At 48.7% G+C, this 18,382-nt stretch overlaps 1 protein-coding gene across 1 annotated transcript in view; it reads left to right on the top strand.

Annotated features, from left to right (window-relative positions):
* Positions 1 to 18,382, top strand: part of Plxdc1 (plexin domain containing 1) — a 64,047-nt gene that overhangs the window by 37,598 nt on the left and 8,067 nt on the right. Inside the window, exons 8-11 of the mRNA XM_031353574.1 lie at positions 6,339 to 6,434; positions 8,541 to 8,622; positions 13,156 to 13,216; positions 15,083 to 15,215. Of these exons, the coding sequence (XP_031209434.1) occupies positions 6,339 to 6,434; positions 8,541 to 8,622; positions 13,156 to 13,216; positions 15,083 to 15,215 (372 nt within the window). The remainder of the gene's footprint in view (positions 1 to 6,338; positions 6,435 to 8,540; positions 8,623 to 13,155; positions 13,217 to 15,082; positions 15,216 to 18,382) is intronic.

Below are 18,382 nucleotides of genomic sequence, written 5' to 3'. Positions count from 1 at the left end.
GTCCTGGAACTCACTCTGTAGACCAGGCTGGCCTCGAACTCAGAAATCTGCCTGCCTCTGCCTCCAAATGCTGGGATTAAAGGCATGTGCCACTCTCACAGTTCTTTAAAAATATTTTTTAGATCTATTTCTTTTACTATTTTATGTGTTTGAGTGTTTGTATACATGTATGACTGGCATCACGTGAATGCCTGGTGCCCTCAAAGGCCAGAAGAGACCATCAGATCCCCTGGCACTGAAGTGACAGGTGGTTGTTAGCCATCCTGTGGGTGCTGGGAATTGAACCCGGGTCCTTCCTTTGTAAAGGCAACAAGTGCTCTTAACTGATGAGCCAATTCTCCAGCCCATGCTCATCGTTCCTGAGGGGACCCTCTCCTCTTAAGACTATCGGACCCTTGTAGACACCTGCCAGTTACTAAAAGTTTTTCTTCATTTGAAACAGGGTTTATTTTTTTTGTGTTTTGTTTGTTTGTTTGGCCTGGCTTGGGTTTTTTTTTTTTTTTTTTTTTTTTTTTTTTTTTTTTTTTTTTTTTTTTGGTGTTTGTTTGTTTGTTTGCTGTAGCCCAGGCTAGCCTCAAACTCAGTATCCCCCTGCTTCAGCCTCCTGGTTGCTGACATGGAAGTCTACACCTTAGCCAACTGCCTGTTATTTCTGAAGCTTGTTCCCACTGCATCTTCTTGCCCAGACCAAACCTGTTTCGTAGGTGAGCCAGTTAGTTCTTGTCAACTTCATACAAACTTAGACATAGTTGAGAAGAGGGATGCTTAACTGAGAACACACTTCCGTGAGCCTGATAGGCAGCTCTGGTGCTTTTTATTTTTGTTTTTATTTTTGTTTTTTGACTAATGATTGATGTAGGAGAGCCCAGGCCACCCCTGGGTAGATAGATGGTCCTGGTGTTTGTAAGAAAGCAGGCTGAGGCAGCTATGGAGAGCCGTCCAATAAGCAGCTTTCTTCCTCCCGGAAGTGGTAAGAAGAAATAAACCCTTTCCTCCCCAAGTTACTTTGGTTATGGTGTTTTATCACAATAGTAGAAACCCTCAGACAGTAGGAAAACAAACACACCATTGCCTAAGTCTTAGATGCTGGTATAATTGTTTACTTTCAAGACAGTTATGCAACTGCTGCCTCTGTCTCTTTAAGAGCCACTAAGGAGAATGCTGTAAGTGGATGCTAGAGGATTTACGTCAAGGAATCAGCCAAAGCTCACGCACCCTCACTCATGGCTGCTGGACAAGCACCTGCACACATGCCACACTCATTCTGGGGATTTTCTGGAGCTTTCCTAGCACTGGGACCCGAGGCTGTTTGTTTTTTGAGACATGGTCTTACTATGAAGCTCTTGCTGGTCTGGTACTCACTATGTATTCTAGCCACCCCCTCCACCCCCAACTCATAGCAATCCTCCTGGCTTAGCTCCCTGGGTGCTGGGATTTCAGTCATCTGCCAGGACACCTAGCTGAAACCTGAGTCTTAAATACCCAGGATCCCCTTGTCCTCGATTCTTTAATTTTTTTAAAATTATTTATTATATGTATATGAGTACACTGAAGCTGTCTTCAGAAAGACTGGAAAAGGGCATCAGATCCCATTGCAGATAGTTGTGATGGGAATTGAACTCAGGACCTCTGGAAGAGCAGCCAATGCTCTTAACCACTGAGCCATCTCTCCAGCCCATCGATTCTTCTTTGATAATGCAGTGTGCAGGGACATCTGTCCTCAAACTCCAGGGCAAATGAGATGGTTTGGATCTGGGGAGCTCTGACTTGAGCTGAATAGAGCTGGCCCTGGAGTGGCCGGCACATTGCTAACTTCTCAGGACTTAGCAGCTGCCCACACCTACGTACTGAATGAGGAGGTAGTGCTGGCTGAGCTCTTCTGCAATTTCCCCCGCAGCTGCAGGTGTCTTCTATTCAAGGCTGTGGAAAGCCTTGGTTGATAATATGTTTATAAAAAAAGTATTGGTCTATGGGTTAACCTGGCTGCACCTCAGTTTCCCCACCTGTAAAATGAACTGCAGGATGGTTTCTTGTCTCACTTGCAGCTCAGCTCAAGGCATCTGAGTGTCACTTCTGACAGAGTTTACACTGGGCAGTACTCCCCTGGGAGCCCTGGGCTACTCCACCCCCCACCCCCACCCCCACACACTTTCCAACTGTTTGCCTGAGGATCTGCTTGGGCTGGAAGGGAGGAAAGAAGAAGCAGGAGCCTGGATCTCATTATAAACCATCTGGTTCCTAAGCAGGAGTCCCCGAGGAAGGGAGGAGCCTCAGGCCTGGGGTGGCCATCTTCCCTGGCAGGAAAGGAAGGTCAAGGTCCTCCAATAGCTCCAAGGAGCCAGTAGGATGTGTGAGCTCGGGGCAGGTGTGGTGGGCAGGGAGATCTGAAATTGGGGTTCCTTAGAAAGTACTTGCCTGAACCCCAAGACCTTTTTACTACCCAAGCAGTGACATCCTAGTGTTTCCTTGCTTTCTAGCGGTAGCCTACAAGGTGCTAGCCAGTGGCTGGGATGGCAGAGGCAGAAAGGATACTCCGCTCCAGTTGCTAGCTGGTGGTCAGGGCCTCTGTGGGGGGTTGGGGGGGGGGACTCTTGTCACAGCAACTTCCAGAGCTGGAGGGGACTGCAGAAACTGGTTGAGATTTTCCCACAGGAACTATGCCATTGCTGGGGAAGGGGGGGTGCAGAAAGGAGGGAACAATGGGTATTCTTCCTCTCCATATTTGAGTTTATAAACATGAGGTGTTTGGAGATACTGAAAGTGCCTGAGAATCTTTTTTTTAAAAAAGATTTATTTATTATTATGTAAGTACATTGTAGCTGTCTTCAGACACACCAAAAGAGGGCGACAGATCTCATTACAGGTGGTTGTGAGTCACCATGTGGTTGCTGGGATTTGAACTCAGGACCTCTGGAAGAGCAATCAGTGCCCTTACCCGCTGAGCCATCTTGCCAGCCTCCAAAATGGAGAAACGTGTGTGTGTGTGTGTGTGTGTGTGTGTGTATTTTTTTTTTTCGAGACAGGGTTTCTCTGTGTAGCCCTGGCTGTCCTGGAACTCACTCTGTAGATCAGGCTGGCCTCGAACTCAGAAATCCTCCTGCTTCTGCCTCCCAAGTGCTGGGATTAAAGGCATGCGCCACCGCTGCCCAGCATGCCTGAGAATCTTATCCAAAACAAAACCAATGCAGAAATAAAGCAGTTGGGACTGAGAGGAGAGAGACAGGTTTGTCTCTTTTTTTTAAAAAAAGATTTATTTATTTATTTATTTATTTATTTATTTATTTATTTATATGAGTACAGTCTTCAGATACACCAGATCCCATTACAGATGGTTGTGAGCTACAATGTGGTTGGTGGGGATTGAACTTAGAACCTCTGGAAGAGCAGTTGGCGCTCTTAACCGCTGAACCATCTATTTCTCCAGCCTCCCAGGTTTGTCTCTTTAAACCTCAAAACAAACTAAGGCATGGCAGTGGTGACTGTCTTAGTTAGAGTTTTACTGCTGTGAATAGACAGACACCATGGCTAAGGCAACTCTTATAAGGAAAACATTTAATTGGGGCTGGCTTACAAGTTCAGAGGTTCAGCCCATTATCATCAAGGCAGGAGCATGGCAGCATCCAGGTAGGCGTGGTGCAGGAGGAGCTGAGAGTTCTACATCTTCATCTGAAGGCTGCTAGGAGAAGACTGACTTCCAGGCAGCTAGGACAAGTGTATTAAAGCCCTACTCCAACAAGGCCACACCTCTTAATAGTACCATTCCCTGAGCCAAGCATATTCAAACCATCACACTGACACTGCAGGGCTGATGGAGTCCGGGTTACCTAGATGCAGAGCCAGGCAGATCTTTGTGTGTTCAAGGCTAGCCTTATCTACATTGTGAGTTTCAGGCCATCAGCCAAGGCTATATACACAAAATACACAAAATCACAACCAAAACAAACAAACAAAAAAATCCAGTGCCTCAAAACAATGCTATCAGTGGATTTTAACTAGTCTTATTTCTCTGTGTGGCTCACTGAACCTCAGTTCTTCATCCAAGGCCACCTGGGCATGGTGGCAGCAGTCTTACTTCCTCTTCTTCCTCCTGGCAAAAGTCGTCTCTTCTCTCATGGTCTCGGTCAGTTTCCCAGACTTCATTCCAGGGCAGCGGCAGACCCTGGCTGACACGGGAGCAGGTGTGTGGGCATCTCAAGCCCAGACCCCAGGGCTACCTCTCTGTGGTCACTCCCGTTTGCCAAAGGTGTGCCAGAATGCCAGCATAGACACTGAAGCACTTTCCTCCTACCTGTGTGTACTGAGGTTCTGGAATTTCTAGGGTTTGGGGGCTGCGCTGGCTGCTGCGACCCCCAAAGCAGGCAGGCAAGATTAGCGCCATACGAACTGGGGTTCAGCCCTAGGTTAAGTACGTGGGAACAGTTCTGAGGTTTAAGATAAGCCACGATGGAACACAGGTGATATCAAGGATGCCTCCTCACCCTCCTGGCACCCAGGCTCGTTTCTGTGTTACAGGCACCCTGACTGAGCTCTTCTGTCATCTTGGGGCGGTTTTCTCCAAACCACCTTTAACTAAATGAAAAGCTTGTGTTTCTGCCTACTCTGGGTTCCTAGCTGAAGCAGAGAGGAGCTTGTGGGAGGGGGGGGGAGTGAGGTGGGCTGAAGGTCTTACAGGCAGAGCTGAGTGAGGATTGGAAGAGCCAGGGCAGATCTGTGCACACCACCAATATTTCCTGTTTCTCGCCACAAAATGGCTTCATTCTCAGGCTTTCCTCACAGGACTGAAAGTTCCCACTCACAGACAGCCAAGCTTGCTCAAAGAGCAAAGGGTCCTAGGTCACAGGCAGAAAGGCTCAAAGAAGGCCTCTTAGTGGACCAGCACTGAGTCAGTTACTGCAAGGACAGGATCCCTCCAGGGCCACATGCATGTACAAATGGGTTGGGCACAGGTGCCTCAAAGGAAAAGCTGTTTCCAGAGGGAGGAGGGAGAGTTGGGCAGGCTGACGGACACCTTGGCTCTTCACAGTGTGCAGAAAGTCGCATCCTAAGGTCAGCAACTGGCTGCTGGCTTTGAGTCGTGGTTCTTAGGAGGCCTGGTAATGGTAGGGATATCAGAACTTTCCAGGCTGCCAGGTTAGCCCTTCTCGTTCCAGTATATTAACAAAACACAGAGGCTCAAGTGACTTAGCCAAGGTCACCCAGTATGTCAGGAGCAGGGCTTGACTTGGCCTTCCATTCTCCTGGCTATGAGGGCAGGGGTGGGTATCTGTACAGACAGGCATAGGACTTAGGCTTGATTCTTGGCTCTGAACCCTGCCTAAGCCTCTGCCAGGAGGGGAGAGGTGGGCATGGTAGGGCAACCTGTTCGTCATGAACTCTTGCAGAGCATTCACTGGGGTCAAGTTCACAGCTGGGTGCTCATCACCTGTCCAGTCAGAAGTCAGCAGCTGGGAAAACCTACAGAATCGACTGATCTAAGCCTATAGGGGCTCACAGAGACTGACCCACCAACCAGAGAGCATGCATGGGGCAGCCTAGGCTCTCTGCACATATGTAACAGTTGTGTAGCTTGGTCTTCATGTGGGAAGGAGGACTGTTCCTAACAGTGGGAGCAGGGGCTGTCTCTGACTCTGTTGCCTGCCTTCGGAACTCTTTCCCTCAACTAAGGTGCTTCACCTAGCCTCACTAGGAGAGGATGTGCCTAGTCTTACTACAACTTGATATGTCAAGGCTGTTTGATCTCCATGGGAGGCTGCCCTCTCCTTTTCTGAAGAGAAAGGAAGGAAGGGTGACGGAGAGGGAGGAGAGAGGGGGAAACTGTGGTTGGGATGTAAAGTTAATTAATTAAGTAATTAAAATTTAAATATTAGCCAGGCGGTGGTGGCGCACGCCTTTAGTCCCAGCACTTGGGAGGCAGAGGCAGGTGGATTTCTGAGTTCGAGGCCAGCCTGGTCTACAGAGGGAGTTCCAGGACAGCCAGGGCTACACAGAGAAACCCTGTCTCAAAAAACAAAAAAACAAAACAAAAAAAATTAAGTATTAAAAGAAAGAAGTTAGTAAGGCAGCGTGGGGAAGGCTCTGTGCCTGAGTAGAGCAGAGCAGGGAGCTGCTTAAGGGGGCTACTCGGAGAAGCAGTCCTTCCGGTGTGTCTGCAGGAGCAAGCTAGACCCACAGAGAGGGCAGACAGATGCTGTATGAAGTCCCCCTGTAGCTTTGGCGTCATTATCCCAGGCTGCCAGGCTCGTTTCCTCCCTCACTGGCTGCATACTGACTTCTGTTGGGGTCCTGATGGGGTCGACTGTGATGTGCTCTACATATGACAATCTCTGCTTCCTTTTCAGAATCTCGGAGACGGACCATTTTCGAATACCACCGTGTGGAACTGGACTCCAGCAAGATCACCACCACTTCAGCCGTGGAGTTCACCCCATTGCCAAGTGAGCAGGGGCAGTCTGCTATTCTAGAAAATCCATTAGAGTAAAAAATTCCTGGGCTCTGATCTCAGACCCAACATCCGATCCCTGGGGGGTGGGAGGGGACCCAGTCACCTAACTTCTGTGGGCCTAATGTCACTAACCTGCAAAGTTGTGGTCAGGGCTGGAGCTGCACAAACCAAGCTGTTTACAAAAATGGCAGCCTTGACACAGACCGACTCACTCCAGTCCTGGTGTGTAGCTTGTGTCTAATCAATACCATCTACTTCTAGGAACACAAATGTGAAACCCCAGGGACCTTAGCCTTGAGACCACTCGGGCAGGGATCCAGGAATAGATCTGGTCTACAGTCACTCACCGTCTTCCTCTAGAGAGCTGTCCCTAAAGGCTGCCTTAGTGGGCGGCCACGGTTGCCATGGAGCCTTCTATGTAACTAAGGCTGGTTTCTCCTCTGCAGCAATCCTCCTGCCTCTGCCTCCCAAGGGCCTGAGCTACCTGGTTCAGAATCCCAGTTTTGCAGACAGTTTTGTTTCTTCTCTTGTCTCTTGATGTCTCTCTGTTGCCACCTGAAACTGTAGCCAGCTGTCTGTGACAGTTCTTGGGTCCCATAGCACTCCCGACCGCACTTTTCTCTTCCCTGGAGGTTCTGGGACTAGACAGCAAGGAAAGGAGAAGATGAGCCCTGAGTCTCAGCTCAGCCTGGGCTCGGGTACGTAGCTTCTCCTGGAATAGGGATCGATCGGAGAGTGACCAGGAGATGAGGGCACAGTTCAGGTCACAGCCACATATCACAAGAAGTCCACAGACTGGGCAGTAGAGATCTCCCTAAGACTGGCAAGAGCAGTTCTCAGGTGGGCGTGGTGATGCAGGCCTGTAATCCCCATTGGGAAATTAAAACAGAAGGACATTGGGCTCAAGTATTAGAGTTAGCTTGGGCTACATAGAGAGGTCTTTGAGTATCAACGAACAAGGATGTCCAAGGCCAGGGATAACTACCAGGACAGTAGTGAGCCATCCTGGGAGTGTATGTATAAGACTAAAGTCTGGAGCCCGAGAGATGGCTCAGAGGTTAAGAGCACTGACTCCTCTTCCAGAGGTCCTGAGTTCAATTCCCAGCAACCACATGGTGGCTCACAACCATCTGTAATGGGATCTGATGCCCTCTTCTGGTGTGTCTGAAGAAAGGGGAAAGTGTCAGTATATTCATATAATAAGATAAATCTTTAAAAACAAACAAACAACAACAACAAAAACAAGACTAGAGTCTGGGAGCAGGGCAGGGACCTCTGCAGTGAACCTCAAGGATGGACATTCTGACTTCAGGCTCAGTCCCTGACTTAAACCCAGACCTGCCACTCCCATCTGCACAACCTGCCAAGCCTCAGTTTCCCCTATGACATGGGATGAGGAAAGCTTCTACCCATGGTTTCCATGTATTCTAGACCCCCAGGGTGTGTGAATGGCCTTCAGGGGTTATTTCTCTTGTGGATGGGACAAAATACGTGTAAAGGCAATTTAAGATGGACGGGTGTACTTGGCTCACAGTTTGAGGGTACAGTGGCTAACCTGGTGTGGTGAGAGCATCTCACATGGGGTCAGAAGTCTAGAAGCCTGGCTCTCAACCTACTGGGCTTCCACTCAGCAATGGCCCCATGCACACTCAAGTTGGGACTTCCATTCTTGGTTATGTCTCTCTGGGTGGGTCCTTACAGACACCCTTAGAGGTATTTCTTCTCGGTGACTCAAAATTCAGTCAAGTAGATAATGAAGGGTGACCATCCCAGGGACAAGAGCCAGGAGGGTAGGAGAGAAAGAAGAGGGAAGGAGGAATGGCCTCCAATAATCCCAGCACCCAGGAGGCGGAGGCAGGAGGATCTCTAGGAGGCTGAAGCCAGGCTGGTCTGCATGGCGAGCTCCAGGACAGCCAAGGCTACATAGAGAGACCCTGTCTCAAAGCATAACAATGACAAAAGGAAGAAGAGAGGCAATAATGACCTTTAGGGTCCCCAGAGTCAGAGACACTGCAGTTCATGAAGGACCCCAAAATCAGAAGCTTTGCCCCAGGAAGCAGTGACATGATGCTGACGTCAGCCACCTCCTCTCTTGCAGCCTGCCTCCAACATCAGAGCTGCGACACCTGCATGTCCTCAAACCTGACCTTCAACTGCAGCTGGTGCCATGTCCTGCAAAGGTTTGTGACCAGGTTATGAACCAAGTTCAGGGAATAGAACATGGGGGTGAGAGTGGGGATGGGCAGGGGGGTAGCCAGTGTCCACAGGTAGACAGCCTCAGGCCTCATTGTCCACTGTCTGCAAGCATTAGGATCTCTCTGTCCAGTGTCAGAGTGGGCCTTAGGACAAGAATGTCACAAGTAAGTGTCTCTCAAGGCTTGAACCTGATCAAGGTGGGTGTTAGCAGAATAAGATCTAGGGTGGCCAAACTTCTGCAAGATCCTCCAGAGACTTCCGAGGCTATAGATCTTTCTTGCTGCCAGAAAGCTGGCTCATTCTGAACCAGGGTTTCATGAAGAGTCGGTCATAGCTGTGGTCACACCAGAATCACTGGCTTCTTCTGTCAGGATTTCTAGGGAGACCCCAGGCCTGCATCTTAACATGGCAACCTACTTATAAGCAACTGACAGGCCATAACCCAAAAGCTTATCATTGCTGGGTGAGCTCCATGGCCCCCAAAACTAACCCAAGATCCCTTCTGGGCTGGAACAGGGTATCCATGGTTACCCAGGAAGCTACAAAGCTCTGCTTGCTTTTAGAAGCTCAGGACATTCTGGATGCGATTCAGTTTTGTGATTAAAGTTCTTAAAACCGACTTATCCTTGTTCTGGAATCATCTCCTTATAGATCAGACTCACAATTCAACCTCTGTTATTCTAGCCAAGATAAATAAGTTGGGGGAAAGACTCCTTTGAGGACAACGACTCTCCTGAGAGTGTGAAGCCCTACCAATTCCAAGAGCCTTTAAGGCCATCTTGAAAATGACAGAATTGCAGGCCCCAAGTCTCTGTGCAGCTGTTGCACAGCTGTCAGCATTTCCTCTGCTTCCTTCCAACACCGCAGAGCAGAAATAGAAGCTCTTGATCCTACAGGCTGCTGACCTGACCCACTGGATGTCAAACCACCCATCAAGGAGCAGTGGACATGGGATGCGCAGGGGGCTCAGTCTCCCCGCTGTTCCTCCCTCCAGCTGTGCCCCGAATCTCTTTCTTGGGACATCAGTGCCTGTACCCTATAAAATGGTCTAGGTTTTGTGACTCAGGGAGGCATGGGTGTGGCACACACACTGTTACTGCAGCTCCTGCAGTGCCAGATAGCATTTTACCAAATACATCCAGGGCCCTTAGGAGGAGAGGCATAGAGCCCCTAGAAGTAACTGGTATAGACCCTTAGCTGACTTTCAGTACTGGGGCCTGTGGAGTGTGAGAACTGCCTGCAAGGCTTGGTAAAAAGGCCAGCTGGGCTGGGTGTGGTAGCATCATTGGCTTTTCATCCTAGCACTTAGAGACAGAGGCAGAAAGATGTCTATGATAAAGTCAGTCATTCTGATTTGCATTGTGAGTTCCAGGACAGCCAAGGCTACGTAGTGAGACCCTGTCTCAAGGAAACAAAACAAAACAAGCCAGGTCACGGCTGCTGGAGAGATGAGTCAACTGTTAAGAACACTGGCTGCTCTTCCAGAGGAACACTGTTCAAACCTCAGCACTCAAAATAGCTGTCTGCATTTCCAGTTCCAAGGATCTAGCGCCCTCTTCTGACCTCTGCAGGCACTGCATACTCGTGGTACACAGATAATAACCTGCAGGCAAAACACCCACATATGTAAAATTTAAAAATGATAAATCTTAAAAACACACATACAAACAAAAAAAAAATCTCTGGTCATGGTGGAATATGCCTATAATTCCAGCACTTGAAAGGAAGGTCGTCTTTAGTTGTATAGTGAGTATGAGACCAGCAGCCAACAAAATGTGATGCTGATGGACCAAGATCCCAGAAGCATGATTTCGGTGCTTCATCTCATACATTTTTCTTTTTCTTTATCTCATACACCTTCCTTCATCCCTCCCTCCCTCCCTCCCTCCTTCCTTCTTTCCTTCCTTCCTCTTTTTTAGATTTTACTTATTTTATGTATCTGAGTACACCATTGCTGTCTTCAGACACACCAGAAGAGTGCATTGGATCCCATTACAGATGGTTGCGAGCCACCATGTGGTTGCTGGGAATTGAACTCGGGACCTCTGGAAGAGCAGTCAGTGCTCTTAATGGCTGAACCATCTCTCAAGCCCCACTTTAAAAAAAAAATGTTTATTTCTATCTTATGTGTATGTGTGGGTTTGCTTGTGTGTATTTTTATGCAGTGCCCATGGAAGCCAGGAGATGGCATTGGGTCACCTGTAATGGGAGTTACAGATGGTTGTGAGCTACCGTGTGGGTGCTGGGAATTGAACCCCATATCCTCTGCAAGATCAGCCAGTGTCCCATCTCATGCACTTTTAAAGCTGAGGAACGTTTTCTGAGCCTTGGGGTGATGCCTGAGATGACCTCACATGGTCCCTGGGATCCCGGGGCTGCTGCCAGGCCTGATTCAGCATCCAACGCATGCTGAGCCGTAGGAAAAAGGGCTCCTGCAGACAAAGCAATCTCTCCCTTCACCACCACCCCCAGTTAGTGGCCACACCCAAACTTAAAGACAACACAAGGTAATGAGACCTGGGAGTTCCTGGGTGTGAAGATGCTGGCCAGGTGGGGAAATCTGGGGGCTCTGCTGGTGGGTTGTACCTCTGATAAAAACAGAGATGCTCTGTCAGAGGATACAGGGGAGCAGGAACCACTCATCCCAGGCAGGCATCCACAGCACTGGGCTCATTCCAGCCCGTGCTTCCCCCAGACAGCTGTCTGGAGCCTCAGCTCCACATGAGAGTTAATCCCAAGTCCCTGAAAAGCCAGAGGCTTATCTGTGGGTCTCTTCTCCCTCTCTTCCACTCCCCCTCTGTAGCTACTCAGCCCCTCACCCCATGCTCTGAAAAGAACAATTTCACTGACCATGCAGGTACCTTGTTTGTATTCTACGCTGATCTACAGTTGTCCCATTGACTCTCGCAGGAGTCAAAGGATGGCCTCAGCCATGCAGTTGCTCAGTATTTCTCACCTCACCATGACATCATGAGGGTCCCTGGAGGTGGGTCTGGGGCAGTGGCTGATATTCAAGAGGCACTCAGTAAGGCCCGTTCTCACTCCCTTCTCTGAGACAGTGTTGGCTAGCTGGAGACTTAACATGTGGCACAGTTAAACCCTAACTGAAGACTTGGGGTTGGTGTGGGTTTTGTTTTTTGGTTTTTTGTTTGGTTGGATTTTTTGTTGTTGTTGTTTATGTACATGAATGTTTGGCCTGAATGTAAGTCTGTATACCATGTATACTCCTGGAGCCCTTGGAGGCCGGAAGAGGACATTGGATCCCCTAGAACTGGAGTTACAGAAAGGTGTGACTTTCCATGAAGTTGCTGGGGACAGAACCTGGGTCAATGTGCTATGTACACCAGGTTGGCCTTGAACTAATTTTTGGGCATACACTGCCAAAACCACTGTGAAGACTCAGGCTGTTCTGTTTGTTTGTTTTATAAGACAGGGTTTCTCTGTGAAATCCTAGCTTTTCTGGAACTCACTCTGTAGACCAGGCTGGCCTCAAACTCAGAGATCTACCTTCCTCTGTCTCCAGAGTGCTGGGATTAAAGGCTACCACTGCCTGGCCCAATCCAGTCTTAAAGGAATCTGCCAACATCATCAAAGAAGCCTGAGTTCCAGGCTCCAAACTCCTCTTTGTCCTCCATCCTCTAGGATGGCAGGCTAGGATCTTGTGAAAGACAGAGGGACTGTCTTAGCTCAGCCGCCGCCGAGGCCTCTGTGGATTTCCTCGGGAAGCACTGCCTTGCCTCACAGGAGTATGGGCACACAGCAGCTACTGGGCCTGAGTTAACTTGCTGAGCATGCTTTCTCTGTGCTAGTGGCTTGGGATCTTATTCTTCCATTGCAGATATGCCCGGGGTTGTGTAGGGCTTAGTGGCTTCCTTTGACACCAAGAAGGAAGAATGGAAATTTAAGCAGGATGAGGCATAGTACATTTTACAGTTCATGCTCGTGCCTCACCCTCTCCCCAGGAAAGCCCTTGGCATCTTCTGTCTGAACTGCAGTGTCCTCTCCAGGAAGCCTTCTCAGCCTCTGGCACCATCCTTTATTGCTGCCTCCTTGGGATTACGTAGGGGGAGTTGGCTACGTCAGCTGATGCCACCCTCCACCCAGTCTCTGCTGCCAAGGGGAGACTCTTCAATAGTAATGGGAGGGCCTTGAATGAGCAAGACTTTCTCCAAAGACAGCATAATCACAGACATCCCGGATTCCCAGCAACGCCTTAGGACAGAGTTGAGAGTGTCCAGGATCCTATATGCACACAGACATGCTGGGCAGAGAAAGCCTTGATCAGAAGGAAGAGCTAGAGGGCACGAGGGTCTGAGGGTATGACTGCCAGTCCCATAATTGCCTCCTTCCCAGGGCACCAGGGCAGAGGCCCTTCCGGAGCCTAGCCAGTCAGCCTGGAACTAAGCCCCTCCCAGCCCTCCAGTATCCTCACAGAGCTGTAAAGAGTAGAGGAGTAAAGGGGGGGGGGTGGATTCTATGCTGAACCCCTCACATCTCCTGTATCTGGTCCCCTCTAGATGTTCCAGTGGCTTTGACCGGTACCGCCAAGAATGGCTGGCTTACGGCTGTGCCCAAGAGGTGAGCTATGTGGGTGGTCTGCTGTGGTCCCTGCTTGGAGGTGGGTCCTACCAGAGGACTCTTCTCTCCCCCCCACCCCCATAATGCTCCTCCTGGTGGCTTTGTCTCATGACAGCCTCATCTTCCCCTTCATCCCAGATGTGTGTTCTGTTCTGCTCTGAGATGCTTTGGAACGTTTTCTGAGGCTCACTGAGTCCTTGACACCAGTCCTGCTGGTGGTGTGGCCTTGAACAGGCAGCCCTTGGTTACTGGAAGAAGGGGTGCTGAGTCTGGCCTCGGCCACAGCTGACTCCTCTGGGCCACCATACTCCTTGTGATGTTAATGAAGCTCTCAACCTCCTGATTTTGAGGGAATCTATCATTCTGGGAGTGAGGGGGCTGTTCGTTCTTTCCCCACGCCCTCCTGATTTTTGAGGGAGATGATAATTCTGAGAGAGAGGGTGTTGTTCCGTTCTTTCCTCACTTCAGGCAGTGCCTTCCTTTGAATCCAGGCTAGCTTCTACCTCGAACATCTTCCTAGCTCTTCTTGCAAGTCAGGCATACTGTACGTACCGAGCACTTCACACTGTGTGCTGTTCTATACTCGCTCTTACTTGACATGGCCCTAAAGCCTGGGGACCAGGGCCCTCACTGACGAGAGGGGAAGTCGGGAGGCACAGAGACGTTCAAAGTCTGGCCTGCCCTTTACCACGACAAGGTGCCAGGCTCAGTGTTTTAAACATGAGCCCTCTGCCTCCCTGCCATGCTCCCATCGTTTTCTGGTTTTAAGAAAAAATATTCGTGGTAACAGTAAGTAAAGGTGCCTGCTGCCAAGCCCGATGACTTGAGTTCATTCCTGGAACCCACGTGATGGAAGGCAAGCATTGACTCTTGCAATTTGTTGTCTGACTTCCATATGCTTGTTGTAGAGGTTACACACTATTTTTTTTGTTTTGTTTTGTTTTGTTTTGTTGTTTTTTGAGACAGGGTTTCTCTGTGTAGCCCTGGTTGTCCTGGAACTCACTCTGTACACCAGGCTGGCCTTGAACTCAGAAATCCACCTGCCTCTGCCTCCCAAGTGCTGGGATCAAAGGCGTGAGCCACCACCGTCCGACAATTTTTTTTTTTTTTTTTTGTAATTTTACTTACTTAATGTACGAGTGCTCTGCTGCATATCCATCCACAGGCCAGAAGGAGGCATCAGATCCTGTTACAGATGGTTGTGAGCCACCATGTGGTGGCTGGGAATTGAGCTCAGGACCTCTGGAAAAGCAGTCAGTTTTCTTAACCACTGAGCCATCTCTCCAGCCCCCTATATACTTTAAAGAGATAACACATATACACTAAATAGATAAGTGAAAAAAAAACTTTGCCCAGCCAGTGCCATATCTGACATTGGCTATTACTGACTGTTAAAATATTGTTGTTGTTGTTGTCGTTTCTGAGGTTTTCTTTTTTAGATAAGAACTCTGTGTGTAGTACTTGGTGTTCTGGAACCCAAGCTGGCCTGGAACTCACAGAAATCTGTTTGCCTCTTCCTCCAAGTGCTAGGACTAAAGGAGAGCACCCAGCTAACAACTGTTAGGATTTTATCTATTTATTTAAGATTGACATCTCAGCCCACTCCTTAATGAAGGATTTGAAGCAGCTGACAGAGAAATTACACCCTGTACAATAAGATGTTTTCCAGGTGAAGTGGGAGAGTGCACCTTAGTTATTTTCTGAGATGGGGGTTTCACTATGTTGATCAGGCTGGTCTCAAACTCTTGGGCTCAATAAACCACCACCCCTCCCTCCATATCTCAAGTACTTGGGTGTACGTGCATGGTTTGAGTGCATTCAGGGCTGGCTGTGTCCAGAAGCGGCACTGGGGTCTCTTTCTTGCAGGCAGAAGGCAAGACATGCGAGGACTTCCAGGATGAGAGCCATTATTCGGCCTCCCCTGACAGCTCCTTCAGCCCCTTTGATGGCGGTGCCACCACCTCTTCCTCCCTCTTCATTGACAGCCTCACCACAGAAGGTAAGGCATGAGTCCAGGGACAGAGGGAAGTCTCAGGGAGAGCCTGACCATTCCTGACTGGGGCCATCTCACAGGACGGGGAGTGCCCTGGCACGGCGCCACAGTTAAGAAAGCTTAGCTCTCTATAGCTGCTACAGAAGGAGAGGCTCTGATCTCTGGGAAGACTAGCCATGGGACCATGAGATGGAGGTCCTCTTGGAGAAGGGGAAGTGGATGTTTGAACACCTCAGTTCATCTCAACATTAACTTCACAGAGCTGTGAGGCCACTTGAGCGATAGGAGGAATGAGCTCTATCAGCAGTCAGCAGTGAGGGAAGGCCGTGTGATTTTTTTTTTTTTTTTATATAACCTTCCTTTATTCATTTGTCATCTTCTTCTGGTGCTGAGATTGAACCAGTGCCTTGCACACTGCTAAGCATGCACTCTCCCATGTCCTACCCTTTTGTTTTACTGAGACAAGGGACATAGGCTGGTTAGTTTTCTATCACTGTGATAAAACACTATGACCAAAAGGGGAAACAAAATACCCATGGAAGGAGTTGTATTGGCTAACTATGGAGCAGAGACTAAAGGAAGGACAATTCAGAGACTGCTCCACCTAGGAATCTTTCCCATATTCAGTCATCAAATCCAGACACTATTGTGGATATCAGCAAGTGCTGGATGACAGGAGCCTGATATAGCTGTCTCCTGAGAGGCTCTGACAATACCTGACTAATACAGAAGTAGAGGCTCACAGCCATCCATTGGACTGAGTACAGGGTCCCCGATGAAGGAGCTAGAGAAAGGACCCAAGGAGCTGAAGGGTTTGCAGCCCCTTAGGAGGAACAACAATATGAACTAACTAGTACCCTCAGAGCTCCCAGGGACTAAAACTCCAACCAAAGAATACACATGGGGGGACTCATGGCTCCAGCAGCATGTGCATAGTAGAGGATGGCCAAGTTGGTCATCAGTGGGAGGAGAGGACCTTGGCCCGGTGAAGGTTCTATGCCCCAGTGTAGGGGAATACCAGGGCCAGTAAGCAGGAGGGGGTGGGATGGTGAGCAGGGGGAGGGGGGAGAGGATTGTTTTAGTTTTGTTTGTTTTTTCTTTGTTCTTTTTTCTTGTTTTTTTGTTTTGTTTTGTTTTTGTTTTTGTTTTTGATTTTTGATTTTTTCGAGACAGGGTTTCACTGTATCACCTTGGCTGTCCTGGAACTCACTCTGTAGACCAGGCTGGCCTTGAACTCAGAAATCCTCCTGTCTCTGCCCCACAAGTGCTGGGATTAAAGGCGTGTGCCACCACCGCCCGGCTCTTTTTTCTTATTTTATCTTATTTTTCTTTTTTCTCTTTGGAGGGGAACCTGGGAAAGGAGATATTGTAAATAAGAAACCATCTAATAAAAAAAACAAAAACAAACAAACAAACAAAAAAACCCAAACACTATGACCAAGCCACCTTAAGTGTTTAGTTGGGCTTGCGGTGTTAGAGAGCTAGAGTCCATGGTAGTGGAACAAAGCCATGGTGGCAGGATGCTGAGAGCTCGCATCTCAAACCACAAACAGGAGGCAGAGAGAACACACTGGTTTTTTTGTTTGTTTGTTTTTTTTGTTTTTTTTGTTTTTTTTTTTTTTTAAAGGCATGCGCCACCACTGCCTGGCTCACACTGGGTTTTTGAAACCTCAAAGGCTGCCCACAATGTCACACCTCCTCCAACAAGACCACACCTCCCAATCCTTTCCAAACAGTTCCATCAACTGGGACAAGTATACAAACATATGAGATTGTTGGGGGCTGGGAGGAATTCTCATTCAAACACCACACAGGGTCTCACTCTGGTCTTCCTCTCCCAACCTGGTCTTGAACTTGCAAGCAATCCTCCTGTCTCAGCCTTTCAAGTTCTGGAATCACAGATGTGAGCCACTATGCTGTATCTTTTCTGAGACAAGGTGTCATGTAGCTCAGGTTGGCCTGATACTCCCTGTGTAGCCAAGGATGACCTTGAACTTCTGATCCTCCTGCCTCAACCCCTCAAGAGCTGAGAATTTTATTCTTTCTTTCTTCTTTTCTTTTTCTTTTCTTTCTTGTTTTTTGTTTTTTGTTTTTGAGGAAGTGGAAGTTGAGACAGGGTCTCCTTACATATCCCTGGCTGTCCTGGAACTCACTATGTAGACCAGGCTAGCCTCAAATTCACAGAGATCCACCTGCCGCTGCCTCCCTACTGTTGGGATTAAAGGAGTGCACTACTGCCCCTGGCACAAATGCTGGGATTAAAGGCACTTTCCAGCATGCTCTTCTTACTTCTGACTCATGCCTCCCTTCTTGGATTGGTGCCCATCCTCTGCCCACTAAGGTCTGACTCTCTGCAGGGCTCCTCTGCTACCGCAAAGCCTAGGGATCTTGGCTGAAGCTGCTAGAGATGAGGATACTCAGAGAGTCATGCGAGTGTCTCTGGCAGCCCCTGCAGCCTCCGGTCCTAAGGGCTCTGAGTCTTTTCTGTTCCTCAAACCCTTTTAGGATTCAGTCCTCAATCGGGTCCTTTTCCTTAGGAAGGCTGAGGGACTTGCAAGTTATTAAGTTTTCCAGGAGAGGAGGGAAGGAGAAAAGGAAAAGCCAGTCTCTGAAGAGCCAGCCCAGTCTTTTGTGATATTAGAGGGCTTATAAGGGGCCAAGTGGGTCATCACTAAGGGCCACACGAGCGCTTCCTGCCCTTGTAAACATCACCTAGAGGCCTAGAGAGATAGTGGACCTCAGACCCGACTGGAGGAGAATGAGCCATTGATGAAGACACCTGATACCATGGGGGAGCCGGCCGCGTGCCAGGAGGATGTATCGTCACACGTTGCATCCAATCCCACAGTCCTGGGTGTTGATATTGTTGCATCTCTGTTTCGTAGAGAAGACGCTACAACTCAGAGAGGTGAATGACCAAAGACGTGGGCGTGGTGGTACCTGTCTATAATAATGCCAGGTACCTTGAGACTGAGGCTGGAGTATCCCCAGTTCAAGGCTAGCCTGGGCTATATAGTATAGCAAAATTTTATCTCAAGAGATAAAAAACAGGGAAACATTAGAGCAAACAGGAGAGCCTGATCAAAGTAGTCTTAATTGTCCTTGGGCAAATTAACTTCATGGGGAATATAGACTATCCAATTATTCGAAGAATGTAATTTTTTTTTTTTTTT

The sequence above is a fragment of the Mastomys coucha genome, unplaced genomic scaffold, assembly GCF_008632895.1.
Source record: "Mastomys coucha isolate ucsf_1 unplaced genomic scaffold, UCSF_Mcou_1 pScaffold5, whole genome shotgun sequence".
Classification (NCBI taxonomy): Eukaryota; Metazoa; Chordata; class Mammalia; order Rodentia; family Muridae; genus Mastomys; species Mastomys coucha.
Note: the sequence above shows the minus strand (reverse complement) of the source record. Positions and strands in the feature narration are given on the sequence as shown.